Source organism: Kryptolebias marmoratus, linkage group LG7 (assembly GCF_001649575.2).
Source record: "Kryptolebias marmoratus isolate JLee-2015 linkage group LG7, ASM164957v2, whole genome shotgun sequence".
NCBI lineage: Eukaryota > Metazoa > Chordata > Actinopteri > Cyprinodontiformes > Rivulidae > Kryptolebias > Kryptolebias marmoratus.
In genome coordinates this window covers 10,979,114-11,002,205 of record NC_051436.1, presented here as the reverse complement: position 1 = coordinate 11,002,205, position 23,092 = coordinate 10,979,114, and the positions used below count along the sequence as shown (strand labels likewise).

The window sequence follows — 23,092 nt, the reverse complement described above, 5'->3', positions numbered from 1 at the left end:
CCCCACCCGCGCGCGCTCGGCGACTTCTGAGTGACTCCTTCGCCCTCTGCAGTGGCCTTGGAAAAAAGCTTTCAGCCTCATTGAACTTCAGGGTTTAATGCGAAGAAGAAGTGCAGAATCCTGAAGCGGATGGGAAATGACGCGTTCTTGTCTACTTTTACGAATAAAAGTCTTAAAACGTGTGCTGTGCATCAGTATTCAGCCCCTTTCCTCTGACACCTGGAGCCGAGACCCGGTGCCTTCATGTGTCACCTCGCAGGGGGAACGCTGAGTCAGCGTCACGCTGCTGTTTTCCTGTTTAGTTTCTTCTGTGCACTGTTGCAATCAGAGCACTTCTGCATACTTCATGCTGTGTTAAGCACTCAAACATCAAAGCCCTCAGGTTCATCCGGAGCAGCGCACCGACTTTTGGTTTTTTAGCAACTTTTGAGAACATTTACCTTCATTCACAAAGACTTTCCCCCCAAAACTGCATCCAGATCTCTTCAGTTTCTTCAGAAACATCTTTCTTTTTAAAAGCTACTTCAGCAGACTTGCTCTGTTGTTTTCTTCTTAGGCTACTCTTAGTTTTTAACGGTTTTGCTAGTTTTAGTTTTTTCTTATTTTGTTTTTTAAATGAATATGCTAGTTACAGTTTTGCTGATATTAGCTTTTAAATGTGGTTTTGCTCATTTTAGCTTTTTTTTTTGTTTTCTCAAAATCTGTTTATTGTCTTTTACAATTCAAAGAGACATACAGACAAATAACTCACAAGTGCACAAAACACTTAACAAAACTAAAAGAAAAGAAAACACATTAACAATTTAAACATTCAAGGTGACCAGCATTAGTTGATTACAGTGAGACAAAATATTTTAAGATTGATATCTCAGGGGAGTATGTAGAGACTTAGTCCAAGAGATTTAATCACAGTCCACAGGAATGAGGTGAAGGCAACGTCCTCCCTGGTTCTAGGCATCCCGACGTCAATGTTTAAGTTTCATACATTTGGAATTAACATGAAGATAACAGATTTACAGTCATTATAAGAATAATAAACATAATCAAAATTAGCCAGAGTACATTCAGTCAATCCTCATTATGAGTATTTAAATTTTCCAAGAATAGCAAAAACTTTTCCCATATCTTTTGGAACACATAGTATTTACCCTTAATCATAAAGGTGAGTTTCTCCAAGGCAAGAGAGCTTGATAATGCAGACATCCAAGTTTTTAGTTGGGGTCTGGTTACAGATTTCCAGGACCTGGCTATACTATACTTAGCCTGCACCAAACAATAAATTATGGACTTTTGATCGACCTTGCTTATTTGAGTTTGAGCAGGAAAAATTCCTAAGACACACAACCTAGGACAGAGATTGAGATCAATACCAATGATAAGTGAAATTTTATCCAAAACCTCCTTCCAAAATTTCCGAATCTCAGGACATTCCCAAAGGCAGTGAATCAAACTGCCTTTATCTCCACATTTAGCACATGTATCCGGGATGTTGGAATTAAATTTATTTAGTAATGTTGGAGTAACATATGTTCTCATCAACCATTTGTATTGGATTAATTTAAATTGAGTATTAATAGATTGTGTCTGTGCCTTCAGACAGGCCCTCTGCCATTCTTCTACTGATATGTTACATTTCAAGTCTTCACACCAAGCCAGTCGTTTGTGCTCTGAGGATGTCTGGGAGCTGTCTTTGATGATGTTATAAAAGCGGGATATTAGGCCCTTCTTCAAATGGTCATTTGTTGCCAATTCTTCTATAGAAGTAAGAGTAGGCAATGTTAGAGACTTTTGAGTACCCATGACAAAACTTCTGATTTGCAAAAACTTAAAAAAATGTTTAGTTGGAATGTCAAATTTTTGTTTCAAATCTTCAAACCTCATCATAATCCCTTTATCAAATAAATCTGAGATTTTGCATAAACCTTTAGCAAACCATGTTTTAAAGCCCATGTCTTTCCTACCTGGTTCAAATGACATATTGCCCCAGATCGGGGAGAATTGGGATAGTGTTAGCATTTCATTTTTGAATTTATGAGCATCATACCATACTCGGATAGTATTTTTAACAAATGGGTTGGAAGTATTTTTTAATAACTCTTTGCATTTCCTTGAGTATAGATATGAATTTAGGGATAAAGGAGTGGCATTTATATTTTCTATTTTTACCCACGACAGATCAGTTGCTGAAAACCAGCAGGATGCACTAGAGAGCTGAGCAGCCCAATAATACCACTTAAAATTTGGCACACCCAGCCCTCCTCTGTCATATGGAAGATATAATAAGGATAACCGTAATCGGGCTCGTCTGTTGTTCCAAATGAAGTTATTTAGGATTGTTTGAATTTTTGTAAAAAAACCGTCAGGAGGATTAAGGGGGATAGCCTGGAAAAGATATAAGAATTTAGGGAGAACGATCATTTTGAGAATATTTATACGGCCAATCATAGATATAGGCAAGGTAGACCATCTATCAAGCGATTCCATTATTGAATTAACCACCGGCGTGTAATTTGCCCGAACCAGATCATCTATGTTTGGAGTAATCTTTATGCCTAAGTAAGTAAGGCTCTCTTTTGCCACCTGAAATGTTGTATGAATTGGAGGATTATTTCTTTCAGCCTGTTTTAAAAATAGGATGGCGGATTTAGATTCGTTAAGTTTATAACCGGAAATATAACTAAACTCATTGATAGTTTTGAGAAGTTGGGGGATTGAGCAATTTAGATTGGACAACATTAAAATAATATCATCGGCAAATAATCCAATTTTAGATTCAATATTTTTTATCCTGACGCCATGTATGTTTTGATTATTCCTTATGGCAATAGCCAATGGCTTAATTCCCAGCACAAAGAGGAGGGGCGAGAGGGGACAACCTTGACGCGTGCCCCTACCGAGATTAAATGACTTAGATACAATGTTATTAGTTATAACTGAGGCAGAGGGTTTATTATAAAGTATTTTAATCCAGTTTATGAAATAACTACCAAAACCAAATTGAGAGAGAACTTTGTAGAGATAATTATGTTCCACTCTATCGAATGCTTTTTCTGCATCAAGTGAAAGCAAAGCTGTATCAGGGTGTTCATATTTAGCATGAATTATATTCAGCACACGACGGATGCCGTGATGCGCTTGCCGCCCCTTTATAAATCCGTTCTGATCAGGGTCAGAAAGGGATGGTAAAAATTTCTCAAGCCTGATTGCTAGAACTTTAGATATTATTTTGGCATCAGAATTTATAAGTGAGATTGGTCGGAAGGATTCGCATCTAGTGGGAGATTTTCCCGGTTTAGGTAGGACTGTTATGATTGCATTACGTAGGGAAGGAGGTAATTCTTTAATGGTATAACTTTCCAACAGCATATTATAGAGGGGTTGCAGTAATTTGTTTTTAAATATTTTATATAGGTCCAAAGGAATCCCATCTGGACCAGGTGATTTTCCTGATTTTAGTTTGTCTATTGCATTTGAGAGTTCACCTATAGATATTGGCATATCCAGATCCGATTTAGCTATTTCACTAAGTGTGGGGATGTTTACAGAATTAAGAAAGGAGTCAAGTGATGCTTGTGGTATGTGCCCTTTAGACGTATATAATTTTGAGTAATAATCTTTAAAGAGATCATTAATTTTTTGAGGATCAGTAGTATTTTCATTTTCAGATATAATTTCATTTATTGCCCTCTCATTCTGCAAAGCCTTAATGCGCCACGCTAGAAGTTTTCCTGCCTTCTCTCCCTGATCATAGTAGGATTGTTTCAATCTGAATATCTCTGATGAAGCTTTGTTAGTGGATAGTTTGTCATATTTTGCTCTCAGTATTAGCAATTCTTGTTGCTTTTCTTTAGAGCCCTTTAGATTTAACTCAAGCTCAGTCTCTTTTATTTGTTCTTCAAGTTTTAGCATTTCCATGACAGTTTTGTTAGTTTTATTTTTTGTGTAGCTTATCATCTGACCCCGTATAAAAGCCTTAAAGGCTTCCCATCTAATAGATGCTGTAGTCTCAGATTTATTAAGGCTGAAGTAATCATCAATATTTATCTCAATAAATTTCAGAAATTTGGGAATTTGCAACCAGTGGGGTTTTAATCGCCAAATAGGATTACGATTAAACGCAATTATGGGTGAAAATTTAAACATGCATAGTGAGTGGTCAGAGATCAATATGCTTTTGTAGGCACAACTCTTAGTTCTGGAAACCAAGGAGTTTGAAATTAGGAAGTAATCTATACGGCTATAGCTATTATGAGTGGTTGAGTGGCAAGAAAATTCTTTCTTTGTTGGATTCTGTACTCTCCAGATATCTCTTAAGTTTAGTTCAGACATAAAATGTTGAATAACCCGTCTACTTTTAGGGTGGGACAAATCTAAACCTGATGATCGGTCGAGATTCGGATCTAACGTACAATTAAAATCTCCACCAAAGATCACATCACCGTGGAAAGCTGTAATAGAGAGAAACAAATTATTGTAGAAATCAGGGTCATCTATATTAGGACCATACAGGTTAACCAAAATTAAGTTTTGGTTCATCAATGAGGCTTGGATTATTATGAATCTCCCAGCAGGATCTATGATAGTCTTTTTTATACAAACAGGTAAAGATTTATGAATAAGAATTGCCACACCCCTAGAGTGTGGAGAAAATGAGCTAGAAAGTATTTGACCCGGCCATCTTCTTCTTAGTCGTGCAACTTCGGTTGTAAGTAAGTGTGTTTCTTGGATAAAAACCAGTTTTGGATGGTATTGTTTAAGTCTATTCATTACTTTTTTGAGTTTGATCAATTTCCTAAGGCCTCTTACATTCCAGGAGATCACATCAACAACGGACTCCGTACTCATTTGCTTAATGTCAATATATCATCTCTTTCTGTTTTTTGTCTCAACTGTACGAACTTGCAATTTACAACTTGTAGAACATTGCACCTTGAAAACATTGAACATTTACAAACACAAAAGACTTTCCTGAGATTTCCCACCAGTGGGAATCTCCTACTCCCTTCCCCCTCTATTCTGTGACTTGGCTATGCTACTGATCCTAGAAAAACAGGAGCAGAAAAAACGTCTGCTTAAACAACTCGCACCACAACATTAAACTGCGAACCCCGACCATTGTAACCAAGAATTATTCCCCACCGCTATGAGGGAGAGACTTAGTCGAAATGTGTATTGTCCAGGATCACCGATCAAATGAAATATTGATCCTTATTAAACCTTGCTTACGCCATCAAGCGTGTAAGTGTGGTTACCCGTCAGTTTGTTGTCTTGCTTTCTGTATAAATTCCTCCACCTCCGTTGGCGTGTGGAAGAGGAAGCGATTGCCGCGTTGGAAAATCCTCATCTTTGCTGGGAATATCAGCCCAAAGTTTATATTTAGATTACGGAGTTGTTGTTTCACCTGGTCGTATTGTTTCCGTTGTTTCACCACCTCCGCGGATAGGTCAGGGAAGAACATCACATGGCGGCCGTTGTACATCACCTTTCCTTTCAGACGGGCTGCAGTCATCACCCTCATCTTGTCTTGATAGTTTAAGAATTTCATGATGATCACGCGTGGCGGGCCGCCTGGAACACTCTGGCCCTGCAGCCTGTGGGCCCGCTCGATAATGGGGGGGGATGGAAACGCGTCCCGTCCCAGGACCTCTATCAGCCAGATCTGCAGAAAAGCAGCGGTGTCCCCTTGTTCTGTCTTTTCGGGTAAACCCACGAGTCTCAAGTTGGATCTCCGGCTTCTGTTTTCAAGCTCGTCTACCTTCAAAGCGAGATCCTGGATTTTCTTTTGTATGGATGTTTCTTTGCCTGTTAACGAGGCGACGCCGTCCTCCAGGTTACTAATGCGGGATTCTGCAGAGGTAAGCCTCTCGAGGAATACTCCAATTGTGTCTTTAATTTCTTGATTCGAAGTTATAATTTCCTGTAGTTGCGTGGTAAAGTGAGTTTTCAAGGCTTGAATTGCTTCCAGGAGGTTAGCTTCAGAAGTCCGGGAGCTAGCGTTAGCTTCCTCCATGTGCTCGGTTTCCACTTCGCTGCTAGCCTCGCCTTCGGATCCCTCTTTGCTGGTAGTTTTCGTTTTTAATTTGTGTTTACTCGGCATCTTGGCAGGTTGAATTGAATCCCAGAGAGTTTGCTCGTACAAAAAATATATTAGCAGTGGTCTAGATATCTAAATGTAGGGTATATTGGTCGGAGCTCAGAGCCCTGCAGCTGCTCAGTCAGACGCCATAACCGGAAGTCCCATTTTAGCTTTTACCTTTTGGCTATAATTAAGCTGATCTAAACTTTTACTTACTATTTTGCTAATTTTAGCTATCATCTACAGTTTTTCTCGGTTTAGCTGTTAGCAAATGTTCTGCTTGTTTTAGCTTTAGTTCCAGTTTTGCTAATATTAGCTTTGACTTTTGACTTATTATCCAAGGCAGAGGTGTCCAATCCTGGTCCTCGAGGGCCACCATCCTGCATGTTTTACTTGTTTCTCTGCTCCAACACACCTGATTTGAATCAATGTGTCATTAACAGGCTTCTGCAGAACATGAAGAGGTGATTAAACCACTGAATCAGGTGTGTTGGAGCAGGGAAACAAGGAAAACATGCAGGATGGTGGCCCTCGAGGACCAGGATTGGCCAGCCCTGATCTATGGTTTTGCTCATTTTAGCTTTTAACTCTTGTTCTGTTGTTTTAGCTTTTAGCTACTGTTTAGTTACCGTTTTAGCTGTTTTGCTCTGTTCGACTGTGTTCTGATTGACTGTTTATTTTGCTCGTTTTAACTTTAAACAGCTCAGTTTAAACTTTTTCAACAAATCTCCTCAGGCTGTTAGCACTCAGGATTCATAATAAGATGTCATATTTCCTAATAAGTAAACAGAGTCCTTCTGTGTTTAATTTATTCTGAGTATAAATCCAGCTGTTCTGTGAAGGCCTGAGGTTTGTGTCATGAAGACCAAGGATCACGCCAAAAAACGGGTCAAGGATGTAGTTGGTGAGACGTTTAAAGCAGGGTCAGGTTATAAAACATTCCCTCTTTATGACTCCAGTTTCTTTTGAACTAGTAAGACGTTTCTTTACGCTTACTGAAAGTTTTATCTGATTGTTTCAAACCTCACCTTATGGTGCAGAAGCTGGTAAAATCTTTACGACGAAACTAACGTGAGAAACAAAAACAAACGTGCAGAAACAGGTCGGTGAGCAGCTCAGATCTGACGGGGAGAAAGAATCTCAGTCCGCAGATCGGAGAGTCAACGAATTCAGAAGCATCTTCAGTCATCTCGAAGGAGAAATAAGGCTTCTGTCGCGTTGATCTTGTGCAACAAACAAGTTTTTTATTGTGAATCAAAGGGCGAACAATCAAAGCTGATAACACAAAACGTAGCTAAACAAAACTCAGAACATCTGAATGAATCTGAAGCCCTAAACACAAAGATGGAGTCTAATAAAAGGAATTATGGATTATTACAAATGCAAAAGCACCAATAAAGCGATTTATAACATCTGCTGCTCTAAACTAAAAGCTTTTGTCTAATACTTCGTACTGAAAGCAGAACAAACTGAAATGATCTAAAATGATGATCTGCAGCTACGTTTGTAGCTAACCCCTGGTGACCTGCGTGGTGACCACGGTGGTGTTGCCGGACCGGTGCCGGCCCCTGATCTTCAGCTCTCGATTCATCTGGCACCAGACGCAGGGGTAGCACCACAGGAGCTTGCAGCAGTCGTCGCAGCACGAGCCCTGCAGGAGGAAGAGGAGGGTCAGAACCACTGTCGCTGAAGGAGCGTAGATGGTAAATCACTCCAATCGGCTGTACTCAGTCAGGGACTCTCGGACCAAACAGTTTGTCGTGTGGTCAGCGCGGCAATGTCACTTAGACATATGATATTAATCAGCAAAGGAGGAATTTGAGCTTTCAAAATGGAGTTCGTACGGCAGATCAATCTACTTCAAAGAAGAGCCTGTCGTAGAAGACAAATGGCAGCCATATTGAGGCTGCAAAGAGGTCAACCACAACTAAGTACCTATGAAAACTATGCAGGTCCTGGTAAAAAATAAGGCCATCAACATGTATGCCCTGGCAGTCATCAGATATGCAAAGGCCCCCTGCACAGCATGCACCACCAGCAGACTGAGGAAGTGGCTGATATCAACAAATCCTACCAGCAGCTGAGATGGTTGGACAGAAGGACAGCACAGAGGCTCTAATCATGGCGGTACAAGAGCAAAAGAGGCCGGGGTCTATCATACCAGATAGGACCCAAGATGGAGGCTGTGTAAAGATGCCCCCAAGTCCTGCACATTACAGCAGGATGTAAGATGGAGGCAGGCAAAACAAACATGGAACACCATAACCAAGTGGCTGGAATAGTGAACAGGAACATCTGTACCAAGTATGGACAGGAAGTCCCACAGGCAAAGGGCTAAGATACTGTGAGACTTCCAGATCCAGACTGACCAACAGGTGATGGTTAACCAACCGGACACTGTGGTGATAGATAAGATACAGAAGAAAGCTGTAGTGGTAGATGCAGCAGTCCCAAGAGACTGTAACATCAGGAAGATGGAGAAGATGGAGAAACACCAAGGAAATAGAGAAGCTGTGGAAAGTCAAGGCCTCAGTGGTGCCACTGGTCATCGGGGGAACTCGGTGCTGTGACCCCCAAACTGGAAGCGTGTCTCCAACAGATCCCAGGAAGAACCTCAGAGATCTCTGTCCAGAAGAGCGCAGCCCCAGGAACAGCTGAGATACTGAGGAGAACCCTTAAACTCCCAGGTTTCTGGTAGAGGACCTGTGTTTTGCTTCATTTTGCTTTGTTCCTCACTTTCAAACTTCTGTTTGAAAAGTCCTGCATAGATCAACTTTGGCTGAGCTGATTTCCATCATCCTATCTGAATTATCTGAGGTTGCCGAACCAAAACTAAACAATCAGCCAAAGTTAGAGTCATGCTCCGGGGCGTTAGTTACTGTTTGAGCTTGGAGTTTCATTGTTATGTGGTTGTAACAGTTTGAACTCGTGTTTTATTCTGAGGTGTTTCTTTCTCTTACCTGGTTTATCTCACACCTTGTTTTAGTTATGGATTGCCCTCACCTGCTGCCGTTTTTTGTTTCTTTGTTTGTTTCCCCTCTGCAGCATCTTTTAAATCCAGTGTAAAGCCTCTTGTGTGAGTCCCACTCAGAGCTGTGGCATTCAGCAGCGAATGAGTCTATTACTGTCTCAGCCCCGCAGCCTCTACAACCGAAACGTGTGAAAATCGTTTGTCGCAAGGCTGCCAACTCCGTGGAACTGAAGCCTATTCGTTTTAAACGCTGCCCCATTATGAATTGCACGATTCAAACTAAATATTTACCGAACTCGAATTCCTGACTTTGTGGACTGGATGTCCAACAACAGAACAATGCAGAGACGACAAAGAAAGCTGCGGTCGTTAAAAAGATATAAATAAATAAAGATCTGTTGGTTTGTAACCACTACAGCAGGGACTGTTCGTTTCGCCCCTGAAGTAACTGAAAGTAAATGGTTTCTACTTATACAGCACCTTTCTACCCAACCAGCTCACTGAAAGTGGTTTACAACACAATTACCCAACCACACACAGTCATACAGAACTCTGCTACATCTCTACGAAGCTGATCTGAATAAATCACCCTACAGAGTCGAATCAGAGCTTCGGATCGTATTCATACACCGATGGGGCGCATCGGAGGCAGTGAGGGGTTCGCGGTCTTGCGCGGCGACTTTTCGACACGTGGCAGACCGGCGGAATCGAAGCTCCGACTGTCTTGCTGGAGGACGACTACTCTAACCACTGAGCCAAAGCCAAATTTCCACTTTCTCTTGTTGTATTTCCTGATGCACAAACGCAGATCAGCATCAGAATATCAGTGTTATACGATGGCATCTACGTTAGAAGCATTTATTCTTTTAATGCAACAGATTGGGTACGCCGTAAAGTGACAGCTAAGCTCTGTGGGAAGGTTACGAACAAGTAACGCCTTGCCTGTTGGGGACAGCTCTTTAAGGACCTCAGTTTGGAGATGCAGAGTTTCATCCTCAGGTTGATGAAGTAACGGGTCGTCCAAGACCACAGTGGACAGCTGCCATCTTAAAACAACTCCAGTTTTATGAACGTACACGCTGCCATCAGTTTCCCATTTATCCTGGCAGAAATGTCAGCCAGAAACAAACTGTATTTATCCAAACTGAGGTCAGTCCATAAGCCGTTTATCTACAGAGGCCAAACTGTTTACGGCAGGGAATCGTGTGATCTACGGTCATCCCTCACGTTGTAGGATCTATGTTAGTTTATTACGATGTCGACATGTTTCTCCGAGAAATGCAGGTTCCCGAGAGTGAGTACAAAATCCTGTTTATTTAACAAAAATGCAAGATTTACGTGGGAGGAGTGACACCGGCCTCAGGAAAACTAACATAGAGGTAAGTATGTCTAACAAACATCAAATCCCTGCAACGCTGCTGCAACACAGGAGGGGAACTGAACGCAATAAATGGTTGAGGAAACCAATTACAAGCAGAGGAACACCTGGGGAGAGAAACCAGGAACCGGTTTGCAGCACAAAGACTCAGGAACAGAACCTGGAAATCTAACACTAAACCCAATAGAAGTGCAAAACATGATCATGTTAGCATGAGTATTTGCGTAGCTTTGGCTATGCTTCGGTGTTTTGAAAGCACAGCCCTGAACACAAAGCGCTCCGTACATTGTTTCTGGTCTGTACGCCTCCCACCCCTTTTTATTTTCTTTTTTTTTTAACTGGGGAGGAAAAAAAAAGGGCCGAACCCACAAAGCAAACATGCCTCTGATACACTGACAAAGGTTCTCATGTAGATTTATCAACATATGGATTATAATTCGTACTGAATGCTTTGGTTTCGCAGCAAATAAAGGCGTGTTTTAAACGTTTCTTTAAAATGGTGGCAAATTGAAATTAATTTGGGTTTGAAACAACTTTTGTGTGGAAACCTGCACTGTTTGGAAAATCTCACATATGTGGTGAAAAATTCAAATTCTCGACCTGAAGGGAACGGCGATTACTAGCTCTCTAGTTGCAGTTCCTTTTCGAAACAAGTCGATGACTAAAATAGGGTTTCTCTTCGCTACACGAGAAAGTACATTCATTAAGAGAACTCTCTTTGTCATTTTAATCATTTTAACTGGGTCATTTAACACAACGAACCTTCTTTCTGGATCAAATTCTCACAAAAATTCAATTCTCCTCTGACCAAATATTCATTTTGCATTAAAAAATGTAGAATTATCATTCAAACTAGAAGGATTTAACTACAGTTTGTTCCTACAGGACGAACAAACAACCCAAATGCACATTTTAAAAGTATCTAACAGCAAGCCACCCATGTTTAGCTGGTATTTAAACGTCAAAAATGAGTTTGTGTAGGCAGAAACACTTGACTGGTTGTGTACTCTTGTCCAATTGCATTGTCACATTAGTGTTTTAATCCTTTTTAGTAAAAAAAGCTTATATAGCAGCTGTTGCTAAATGGCTAATATTTATGAATGTTGATATCCGTTGCATCAAAAATGGAAAATGTTTCTTTACGATCCAGCCTTTCCTGATCAACGATCATGTCAGCGCCACAAAATATGGGTCGTCCAACTTTACCTAAAGCAATTTAGTTGCACTTTACTGTCAATAAAGATTAGTAATTTAGCGTCAGATGTTCTTGACGGATGAATCCACATCTGGTTTGTGTTTTCTGTCTGCTACATGTTACTGTAGTGGTGATTATAAGCTTCCAGTTCAAACAAAAACGTGACATTAGTGATTGTTAATACCCACTCCTAAGGTTGCTCAGGTTCTGGTTATGATACTGACTGAATGATGTGTATCTTTGGGTCAATTAATGACTCTAATTAAACCAACCTATAGAAACTATCAGTAACTTCTCGATAACCTGGTTAGCATCACTTGTTGAACAGCTACCTGCTGACTGTTAAAAGATGAGAACTGGTTGACTTCTTTAAACTCCAGCTTACAACGTGCTGCTTTCAGGGAACAAAAGCACAAAAGCAGCAGTTATTTAATGTTCAAAGCTGCTTCTCTTTACTGTCTCCTCCCTCGAAGCAGAGATGCCAGACATTCTTTCAGTCTTAGGGCCTTTTTGGGGGCGACTATGAACATCTGAAACTCATTACAGCACATAAGATTTCCCCCCCTCTTTCACAATTCCTCCCCCAGACTTACGGGAATGTTGTGGCGTTCCCTGATGCCGGACCGGAGTATGCAGGACACCACGCAGCAGTAGTCCAGCAGCGGCATGAGGCAGCACCAGCCGTAATCGCTGGCCGTCTGACACTGCATGCAGGGGAAACACCACCAAGCACAGCAGCCTGGCGGGCACAGAAACATTTCATCTTACGGTTACTTTCAAGGCAGTGGTTCCCAAACTTTTCAGCTTCCGACCCATAAAATGACAGCGACAAAGGTGTGTGTCCCCATCTGTTGGCTGTTTAAATACCCAAAAGTGCTGATGATCCTGTTAAATACAGGCAGAATGACAACACAAACAGTCTTAGCATCCATTTAGCTATTTTTTAAATCATTAAATGACTTGTATTTCAATTCTCTGTAACAATTATGGTGTAAATATATCATAAAAACTGGGTTTTTAATTGTAACTTGATGTCTGGAGATTATCTAAGGACCCCTACTTGGTGTTGGGTGACCCACATTGGGGTCCCAACCTCAACTTTGGGAATCATTGCTTTAAGGCACTTCAGTATCAGCATTCTGTTGAAACCTGGGTACTATAACAGTATAGTACAACCAGAATGTTGGTATTCCAAGGTTTTACCAGGATACAGATTAAATGTTTCCTTCTTTATAAATCATTTACGATATGCCATGAAATAAATTCTCCACGGTTAAAATGTCATCCTGCATTATTACAAATCAAAAACTTGATGCATTCCTACGGTTTGAAATACTTCTATTGAGATGTCAAAGAGGGAGCGCGCTGTTTGCATGTTCTCCACATGCACGTTTCCTCCCACAGACCAAAGAGGTGCACGTTTGGTTCGTCGGTAACTCGGCGTGAGAATATTGGCCTCCTTTGTCTCCATGTGTCTCTGTGAAGGACTGCAGACCTGTCCGGGGCGCTCCCCCTCGCCCCTCGCATGGTGAGCGGCGGAGTTAGGCAACAGCCGCCGCGCAACCCGGAGAGGAAACAGTGCGAAAAGAACAATTTATTTTTCTCCAGTGAATGCAGCAGGGCGGCGCTTCCCGTCTGCACCTGTTGATGCGATGAACGAGGGAGGTATTTCCCCTAAACGTTGCTTCCTCGTTAAAAAAAAAAACAGAATCTACCAAAACCAACATTGTCTGTACGTTTCTTCCTGCAGCGAATGACCCAGTCAGTCAGGGCTCGTCTGCCAGAGGAGAGACGCCCATCGCTCTTTTGAAGTGGTGATGCTGTTTCGCCTTAATCATGTTTACATTCTTCACGGGCCACTGGCACGAAGCGCATAATGATGATGCGTTTTAGGCTTTTATTGCTGTCGTAGAACAATCATGGGCAACTAGAAAGCCACTGTTGAAGAAAACTCATTAAATCTTGAGTAGAGTTTGCCAAGTTGCATGTGGAAGACTCCATTGTCTTTTCGACAGGCAGTCCTGGTGGAGATAATCTGAGTTTTCTGTTTGCTTCTCTCCCATGAAGCTCATGCTGGTGAAGAACCCTGGCAGCAGGTGTTGGAGCTCAGGACTCTCCCATCTGACCTCCTTCAGAGAGCTCCCAGGGGTCCTGGTGGTCTCTCTCACTGTCCTCCTTCTTCACTCAGTTTGTGAGGACGTCCCCCTCTTGGTAGATTTACACACGTCTTATAGTCCTTCTCCTAACAGAACTCCTTGGGATGTTTAGAGCCTTGGAAATCATTTTGTATCCACCCCCTGATATGCTGGTGTAGATTCTCAGTCATCCAGGTCATGGTAAATTCAAAAAAAGGCTAAAAAACAAAAACAACTGGACTTCTATTCTGTAGTTGGAAGACGTTTCGCTTCTCATCCAAAGAGCTTTCTCAGTTCAGAAATAGGGAGTGTGGAGTTGAGATTTTAAAGCTGGATAGCTTGCAAATTGTTCTCACTCTCCTAACAATAGAGGCTCATTAGGGTCCCCTGACTTGCAGTCACTTATATTACATTCTTCTTCTTTTTCTTTCAGCTGTTCCCTTTTCGGTGGTCGCCACAGGGAGACATCCTCCTCCATCTAACTCTGTCCTCTGTCCTCACTCCAACGACCTCCATGTCCTCTCTAACTGCATCCATATATGTCGTCTTTGTCTCTGACATCCTTCTACCAATATACCCACTGTCCCTCCTCTGGACATGTCCAAACCGTCTCAGTCTGGCCTCTCTAACTTGATCTCCCAGTCCTTCAACCTGTGCCCTTTCAGGTGCATACCTCCACCTCTCCGGGTTCTCTTCCACCTGTTCCCTGTTCTCCCCGCAGATCACAATGTCATCTGCAAACATCATAGTCCACGGGGGATTCCTGCCTGACCTCATCTGTTAGTCTGTCCATCACCAAAGCAAACGAGAAGGGGCTCAGAGCAGATCCTTGATGCACTCCCACCTCCACATTGAAGCTATCTGTTCCTCCTACAGCGCAGTCACTTATGTTACATTACATATTGTTATTTATTTGGCATTAGCCACGATTGATTTACGACAGCAACAAAAGCATGAAACATTCAAGAGGGTGAATACTTTTTACAGGCACTGTACATCTCTTCCAGTGATTTCAAAGAAAAGACCTTTTCACTCAAATAGGAACACAAGAGCCCTTTGAATGATAACGTAGATGCCGGATTGAGATTGTTGTTAAAGGAAAAATTTGCATGCGTCAATCTCCTAGTATAGCTTTTTTGGAACGTGTTGCAGGCATCAAATTCAAAACGAGTGAATATTTGCAAAAAAAAACAATAAAGTTTATCCGTTTGAATATTAAATATCTTGTCTTTGTAGTGTATCCAATTGAATATAGGTTGAAAAGGATTTGCAAATCATCTTATTCTGTTTTTATTTATGTTTTACACAACGCCCCAACTTCATTGGAACTGGGGCTGTAGTAGCCTCTCACTTACCTGGACTTCATTTCAAGCATCTTTCAAGCGTTACAAAAAGCTGCCTTAATGAAAACATCCCCAACAAAGACGTCCTGAGCTACAGCGCTCGTCTATGATTGGACAAGAAAACATCAGATCAAGTGCCTGATCTTCTGGTCAAGCCGGTCAATTTGAAAATCCTCCAGCTGAGCGATCGATGTTGCCCTCGTTTGTGGTTTGGTTTTAACCAAAACATTTTTTTGAAATCTCCCATAAAGACGACCAAAAAATCCTCTAAATCGTCGGAGCATCCTTGTTGTCGGCCCCCAGTGAACTTTTACACCCATTTACGTGTGTTGTTTCTTAATCAGCACCAACATGCAGTGTTTGAGGTTTTTGTTTTTGAACGATCACAGATCCTAACTTGTGACAGAGTTTCCCCTCAGTGTATTGAAAGCCTGGTGGGTCACCAGCCTTTACTGCCCCTACCGCCAGGCTAAGCTCCGCTTGTTTATTATAAAATACGTCATTTTTTAGACACGTTTTTTTTTCCACCTGCACCCTCAAAACCGCTACCTTTCTCTGCCTCTTTAAGGGCTCATTATAGTCGTGGTTTGCACAGTCCGCTTTTAATCGGCCACCTACCACCAGGCTTAGCCTCTTTTCTGGGGCGGAAACCCTGTTGTGAGTTAGTTAAATGGGCTGCGGTTGGTTTGGTTGACTTACAGGTGCCCATGTCGGAGCAGCAGTCGCAGAGGCCGGTGCTCCAGTTCCCAACGCCTTGATTAGTGGAGGTGACCATCACCACCTGAGCTGGCTGATGTTGAACCGCCATGACTGGAGGATACGAGGCGAAGGCTCTAGGACCAAACAAAAGAAGACAGTGGTTATTCTTCACTTCACTTTTGACCTGATAAAAACACAACTCGAGTGTTAGAAGTGTGAGTTTCACACTTTGTCACCTCACAAGAACACTCATTTCATTTTACGAGACCTGACGCTGTTCATTCGGCTATGATTCACTTTATCCAAGTCTTTCATGCAACATGGCTCCCTATCAGATTCAAATTAGAATTTCAACTCTTCTAACACAGAAAGCTCTCAACAACCGAGCTCCATCTTATATTAACCCCGACATCACTAACAACCCATGTACCAGAGGCAGCAATAGGATCAGTCCAATAGGCCTGGGGACTGAGATCTTATTGTTCCATATTTTCCTAACAGAGCACGTCGCTCTCAGACTGCAGGTTTACTTGTGGTTCCTAGAGTTTCTAAAAGTAGACCAGAGGCAGAGCTTTCAGTTCTCAGGCTCTGCTCTTGTGGAACCAACTTCCAGTTTCTGTCCATGTGCCTGACACCCTGTCTACTTTAAAGATTTTCCTTTCTGATAAATCCTATAGTTAGGGTTGGTTTGGGTTTCCTGAGCTCTCCTTTAGTTCTGCTGCTACAGGCTCAGACTGCTGGAGGACAAACTGACCACTGTCTTTACTCGCTCTACTCTCCATGTTTGTGTTTGTAATCATTTCCATCATTAACCTGTGTTTTTCTTTGTCTTTCTTCCCATAGAAACTCCACCTGGACCAGTCATTCTGTGTTTGTGTTTGTGTCTATTTCCTGTCCTCTCAAACCCTGAGCCTGGTTCTGGTTCTGCAGTCCGCTTCGATAACTTTGGCTAATTGGCTTTTATTTTGTATACAAAAGATTTTGTGCAGTTCCCAACTTTTCTGGGCGCTATACAAATAAACTGAACTGAATATGGTTTCCAGGCAAACACGACTGCATTTCGCACTGAAGGTTTGCAGAATCAAAACCAAAACGTCTAGATTTGTCTATCATTTCTGATTCCTTCTTACATATTTTATTTATCGATTACAGTTACTTGACTGATCCTAAAAAGTGGATTTTATCTGTATTGCATTTATGTGAGTTTTATTTTCTTAACCAGAACTGTTGTCGTCTTAACATTTAGTTAATTTTAGCACCGTCCCAACTGATATTGGAAAAAGAGAAACTTGTGTGTAAAACAGATACGCAGTGATAGAAAAAAAAACGATAAAAATCAAGATCTTCTCGTCACCCACTGCCATGGAAAGCAGACGGTAACGTGCAGCGGGAAACCGATGTAATTGCCTGTCTACGTGAGCGCACATGCTCGTCTGTTAGCAAAATATCTCATGAACCAGCGGACACATTTTAATGAAACGCTGGATGCAAATCCACAACTGATAGCCGCTGCAGCTAATCCACACAAAGACATCTAACAGCCGGTGAGTTTCATAAAACACTGAACTGAGATTAGGTGAGGTAGTACCTGAGAGTTCTCCCCGACACACACTCTGAGCGCTAACAGAACACACACCTTCAAGACCGGCTGCTTTCCTTTTAAATGTGTTTTATGTGTGCAGGTTTTCTCCAACTTTGGGAGATAAACTCTTATTTGAGCTAAATATCTGAACCCCCAATAAATGAGCTGCTCCGACTTCTAAAGATCTACGACAGCAGTGACCTTGAAACTTTAACAGAAGCGTATCGGTTGCCTCCTGGCCCTGAAGGTGGACTGGATTCGATGGTTTCGGTCCACTTCTAAAACCGTGAGCCGGGACTCATCTTTAATGGCTTCTAGAGTCCGAGCCGTTAGCGTCAGGTGGCCACGTTAACCGCGGGGCTGGAGATACGCACCAGCTCCCTGCGGCCCAGAAAGCAGAAGGATGGTTAACCATGGTTTCATACGCCGAACGAATAACGGCTTTTTTTGTTTGTTTTTAGTTTATCTTAGTATGACTCAGTCAATGTTCTCCTGCCTATGCTTACTGAAACTTATTTATCTTAGTTTAGCCAGTGTTTTAGATAAAATAAGCCTAAAGCCTTCTGTCACCTTCAGCTGGCCTTTTATTTTTTAAAATGTTTTAACTCTTTGTTAGCCTTCATGTAGCATTAGTTTATTTTAGATTAGTATATCCTAGCTTTTATCATCTCTGATCTGTTCAGCTGAGGTTTTTAAATCCTATTTTAGTTTATGTTATCAGTTTATTATATCCTAGTACCTTAGTATCTATCTTATATCTTCCTCAGTTTATCTTTGATTGGTTTTAGATAAGTTTAGTTTAGCCTTTTTACATCCTAGTTTCTTAGCCTTTTAATCATTTATTTTATTTAGATTACCTTAGCTCATGTTTTTAGATCAGTTTAGTTTAGCTTTTTATATTACTGCGTGTGTTTTCATGTTACTTTTGCTCTGTAATTTTGTGTTTTCATGCTCTAAAGCACTTTGAACCGCCATGTTGCTGAAAAGTGCTAAATATAAATAAATTTGACTCGACTTAAAAAAAATCACTTTTTCCTCCATCATCATGAAAGTGGCTCGGCGTGCCGCTTCCCTTTTTCATTTCAGCGAGTGACAGCAGGTGCTTCGAGACGCTCGGCCTCCTTGAAACGCTGCTCAGATTTAACCGTCAAAGAATCATCAACATCTTTTGCGGTTTTTGATCTAATAAATGGTTCGTCCACCGTAGTTTTCAAGTTTGTTTTAATATATTTAAACCTGCTTTAACCAGCACTTATCCAAGGGACATTCAGAGGGAATGTGTTAAACAAACTACACTTGCCGCTGAAAAGCATCACAAACTGCAGGCTGTTGCCGTGGCAACGTAAATGAGTTACTGACATAAAATCAAGTCGTAAACCTCTTGTTTTTCATACATATCTCTCGTCCAAGTTTGCCAACGTTTCTGCTTTACAGGATACTGGAGCCGAAAGAGATTAGAAAAGTCACGAGTCAAGAAAACAAAAAAAACCTGAACTTTCTGCTGATTTGAACAATAACTGATGTCATTTATCGTTTATTTAGGGATTGTGTCGAAGCTAAATGCAGCTTTTCAGTAACTACCGATTCAAGATAAACTCCTGCCATCTTCCTCTCTCGTCTTAACGGCGCGATCTTGTTTTTTGGAGCGTTTATAACATATCTCAGTTAAAGCAGCCTGCTCCTGTCACAGGAGAAAGCCAGAAGATCTGCGTGTTTTGGGACAAAAAGGCACAAAATGACTGAAATATTACATGTTTCCCGTTAAAAAAGGCAAACCTCGAAGATGGGGCACTTCGTGTTACATCCCTCATTTTTAAGTTTCCCACTTTTATCCCCTGAACAGGCGTGACTTCAATCGATAATTCAGATCTTCGTCGTGAACATTGCATTAACTCAAACTCTATTTCTGCAAACCGAAGTCATCGGAACGGCTATGCTCGACAGGTAAGACGCTAACTGTCTGTATCAGAAGCGCCGCTCTAACAGCGAATGTGACCTCAAAGGTTCGCGGCACTTTCACTCACATCTCTGAACGGTCAGCTGCTCTTTTCCTTTTCTAAATCTGGTGAAAGCAAAAGTGAGAAGAAGCTGCGACCGGCGTCTTCGTTGCTTCAGGATTCAAAGGTCTTCCTCTCGAACCTCTCCAGAATGCAGGAACCGGACACCCGAGCTCCCATATATATTATATTTTAGCTCAAAATATTCTCCTCAGAACCGAGACTGAGGGGTCTGTTTAACTTCTCGTTCCGCCAACATAAAACGCTTCAGAAACAACAACATTTTCATGTCACCAATTAAGTTTAATTATACGCGAAATGTAGCAGGCATCTTTTATTTAGCATTATATGCATATATTAGGTTTCTTATCGCCTCATTTTATTGGCACAGATTCAAATATAGCAAGCATTCGGTTTTAACATTTGCTTAAAAGCCTTTAAAGCATTTTTAAATAGATTTATAGGTAAAGTATTGATTTGAAGTAACTTTTTTCTGCTTTTATTAACATTTTTATTGGTTTTGGAGATAATAGGTTTGTATTTAATTGCAGGCAGCTCATAAAATTTGAATATTTATAACTTTAAAGGTCCTAAAACTCCTTTTTGCATGGAGACAGACTCAGCTAGCAGCTAGCTAAGAAAAAATATAGCAATTTGATTTTAGCAGTTCTAAATATCAAACTTTTTATTGTGTATTTGTTTATACGCGTGTAATTTAGCCGTGTTAAGAAAATAATAGGGCGTGGGTGTAAAATGAGGGGGATTTATTAAGATAAAACAATAAAAAAAAACGAATAAAGAAAAGAGAAACAGGTGCTGATAAAGTGAACAACGAGCTAACATGAGAACAGACGGGGTTAAAAATGGGGCAAAAAGAAAAACACATGTAACACTTATATTTATTGTTACAGGAAGCAAACACGTGTAAGTGGACAGTAACAGAATAAAAAACTTTATTTGTTTAACTTTTACTGAAGCAAAACGAGCGAAGGAGCGAAAAAAAAGAGAAAAAAGTTACAAATTTACAGCTCCGTGTGGATTATTAAGAGTGAAAATAAAAACAACTTTCCCTGACGAATATAAAGTTTTTCTTACCTGTTTACGGGCTGAGGGGAAGAGGAGGCAGGTGACAGGGAGGACAGCGAGGATTTGAAATGAGGAAATTTAAAAAAAGAAGAGAGGTAAGAAATTCAGTTTCTGTTCTCGTGAAGAGCCAGCCCCCTTCTCTCACAGGACGATAAGATGTGTGGTTAGTCACAGCCTGAAACAGGTGGAAACTAATCATGAACACGACGAGATAAGTTACTAATAAATGTGTGTTTGGACCCCTGGAGAGCTTTAGATGACACAAACAGGTGACCTTTACCTGTAGAAACCTGCAGCTGCAACACAGAGGATGGGTTAAGATTCAAATAAAGCCTCTTTGGCGACCCCGTGTGGCTGAGGGGATTATTACACAGCAGTGATCCCTGATGGGGATTAAAGGCCTGGAGTTACTTCAGGGAATGCATATCGCCCGCCGCCTTTCAGGCTGCAGTTTCAGGCCGAGTCCCTCTTTTGAGTGAACTGAAGAGTCAGAATCAGAAGAATTAGAATCAGTTCCGTTCGTTCGCTCAAAAGAAATGCAAATTCAACAAAAACCAATAAAAATGTTAATAAAAGCAGAAAAAAGTTACTTCAAATCAATACTTTACCTATAAATCTATTTAAAAATGCTTTAAAGGCTTTTAAGCAAATGTTAAAACCGAATGCTTGCTATATTTGAATCTGTGCCAATAAAATGAGGCGATAAGAAACCTAATATATGCATATAATGCTAAATAAAAGATGCCTGCTACATTTCGCGTATAATTAAACTTAATTGGTGACATGAAAATGTTGTTGTTTCTGAAGCGTTTTATGTTGGCGGAACGAGAAGTTAAACAGACCCCTCAGTCTCGGTTCTGAGGAGAATATTTTGAGCTAAAATATAATATATATGGGAGCTCGGGTGTCCGGTTCCTGCATTCTGGAGAGGTTCGAGAGGAAGACCTTTGAATCCTGAAGCAACGAAGACGCCGGTCGCAGCTTCTTCTCACTTTTGCTTTCACCAGATTTAGAAAAGGAAAAGAGCAGCTGACCGTTCAGAGATGTGAGTGAAAGTGCCGCGAACCTTTGAGGTCACATTCGCTGTTAGAGCGGCGCTTCTGATACAGACAGTTAGCGTCTTACCTGTCGAGCATAGCCGTTCCGATGACTTCGGTTTGCAGAAATAGAGTTTGAGTTAATGCAATGTTCACGACGAAGATCTGAATTATCGATTGAAGTCACGCCTGTTCAGGGGATAAAAGTGGGAAACTTAAAAATGATGCAAATAGGAAGGTTAGAAAATCCTGAGAGCTGAACGCTGCTGTTGTGTAAACGAACAGCAGAACTGCAGAACAAAATCTACAGCTGAACGGCTCTGTAAATCATCTCATGCTGAGAAATGACAAAGTTGTAGCTGCTCTGGTCCCCGGCAGCCATCTGGAATCAGGTCGACTCCAAAAATCAATCAGCTGTAGACGCACACCCAGCGTTTACTCCCTGAAAGTTTCAATCAAATGTGTCCTCCGGTTCGTGAGATATTTTGCTAACAGACAGCTAAAGTCCTGAGCAAAGATCTCACACAAAGACTACCACCTGGAGCGGGACTCTCAGGCAGAACCACTCCAAACTTTACTACAGGATCTGCACAACTGATTGAAATAAAGCCATTTTTGTGTGTGGGATTTTTAAGGTCAGTTGGCTGTGGTGGCCATCTTGAATTTAAGTGGCTTCAAAGGTTTATCAGTGAAAGGTTCATTTCATGAAGGTTTCATTAAAATCCGTCTACTGGTTCGGACACACTCCTCCTGCTTCCTGGGGCGGGAGGTCATTCCCATGCTTTTAATTTGAAATGCACAAAGAATAGAACAATACAGATAAGTTATTATTAGTAGTAGAAGTATTTTTTATAAAGGCAGCTCCAATACTGAACATTCAGTAAAGAAAAACTAAACTGATAAATAATCCTACCAACAGACTGATCTATGTGTACAAATAACAGTTAGACCTAAATGTTATCATTCAAATCCATCTAGTTATTTTCTGGACCCGCCTAATCCTGTTAGGGTTAGAGGACACACACACTCACACACACACACACACACACACACACACACACATTTAATGTCATTAGGAATCTCCAGTCAACCTAACATGCATGCTTTTGGACTGGGAGAAAGTAAATAAACTAAAAGAAGTGATCAGAAACATAAAAGAATCAGAGTTTCTGCAGGAAGAATGATTGGACAAGCATTCAAAATGAAATCCTACAGGTAGGTTTAATCATCTGGATTATGAAGCTTTTTTTCTGTCTTGAATTAAAGGCAATAATTTCTCCTTCAACTGTGGAACAATATTTATTCATTTGAAATCATTGTGTTTTCCTCATGACCAGAAAACAATAACCAGTTGTAGAAATGAATGCTCATTTTTGTAACTGTGTGATGATATTTATGACAGATTAGGTCTGAGCGGAGGTCTAATCTGACAGATTAGATGGAAACCTGGATGGGGCTGAGTTGTTCCACACTCCCACCAGCAGGGGGCAGCAGCACACTGTCAGACAACTACAAGAAAACTGCTGTTTTAAGCAGAAAGGATCATTTTTTATTTTGTTTTGTTTTATTTATGACATACTAAGTTTGTCACGT

At 41.1% G+C, this 23,092-nt stretch overlaps 1 protein-coding gene across 1 annotated transcript; it reads right to left on the bottom strand.

Annotated features, from left to right (window-relative positions):
- Positions 1-7,289: 7,289 nt before the first annotated feature.
- LOC108241795 (placenta-specific gene 8 protein) lies at positions 7,290-21,043 on the bottom strand. Its single transcript, XM_017426218.3, has 4 exons — positions 20,472-21,043; positions 15,798-15,931; positions 12,214-12,359; positions 7,290-7,727 (listed from the first exon to the last, which is right to left on the bottom strand). Exons 2-4 carry the CDS (start codon positions 15,904-15,906, stop codon positions 7,587-7,589), a joined length of 396 nt encoding a protein of 131 aa, XP_017281707.1. The 5' UTR covers positions 15,907-15,931; positions 20,472-21,043; the 3' UTR covers positions 7,290-7,586.
- Positions 21,044-23,092: the final 2,049 nt, after the last annotated feature.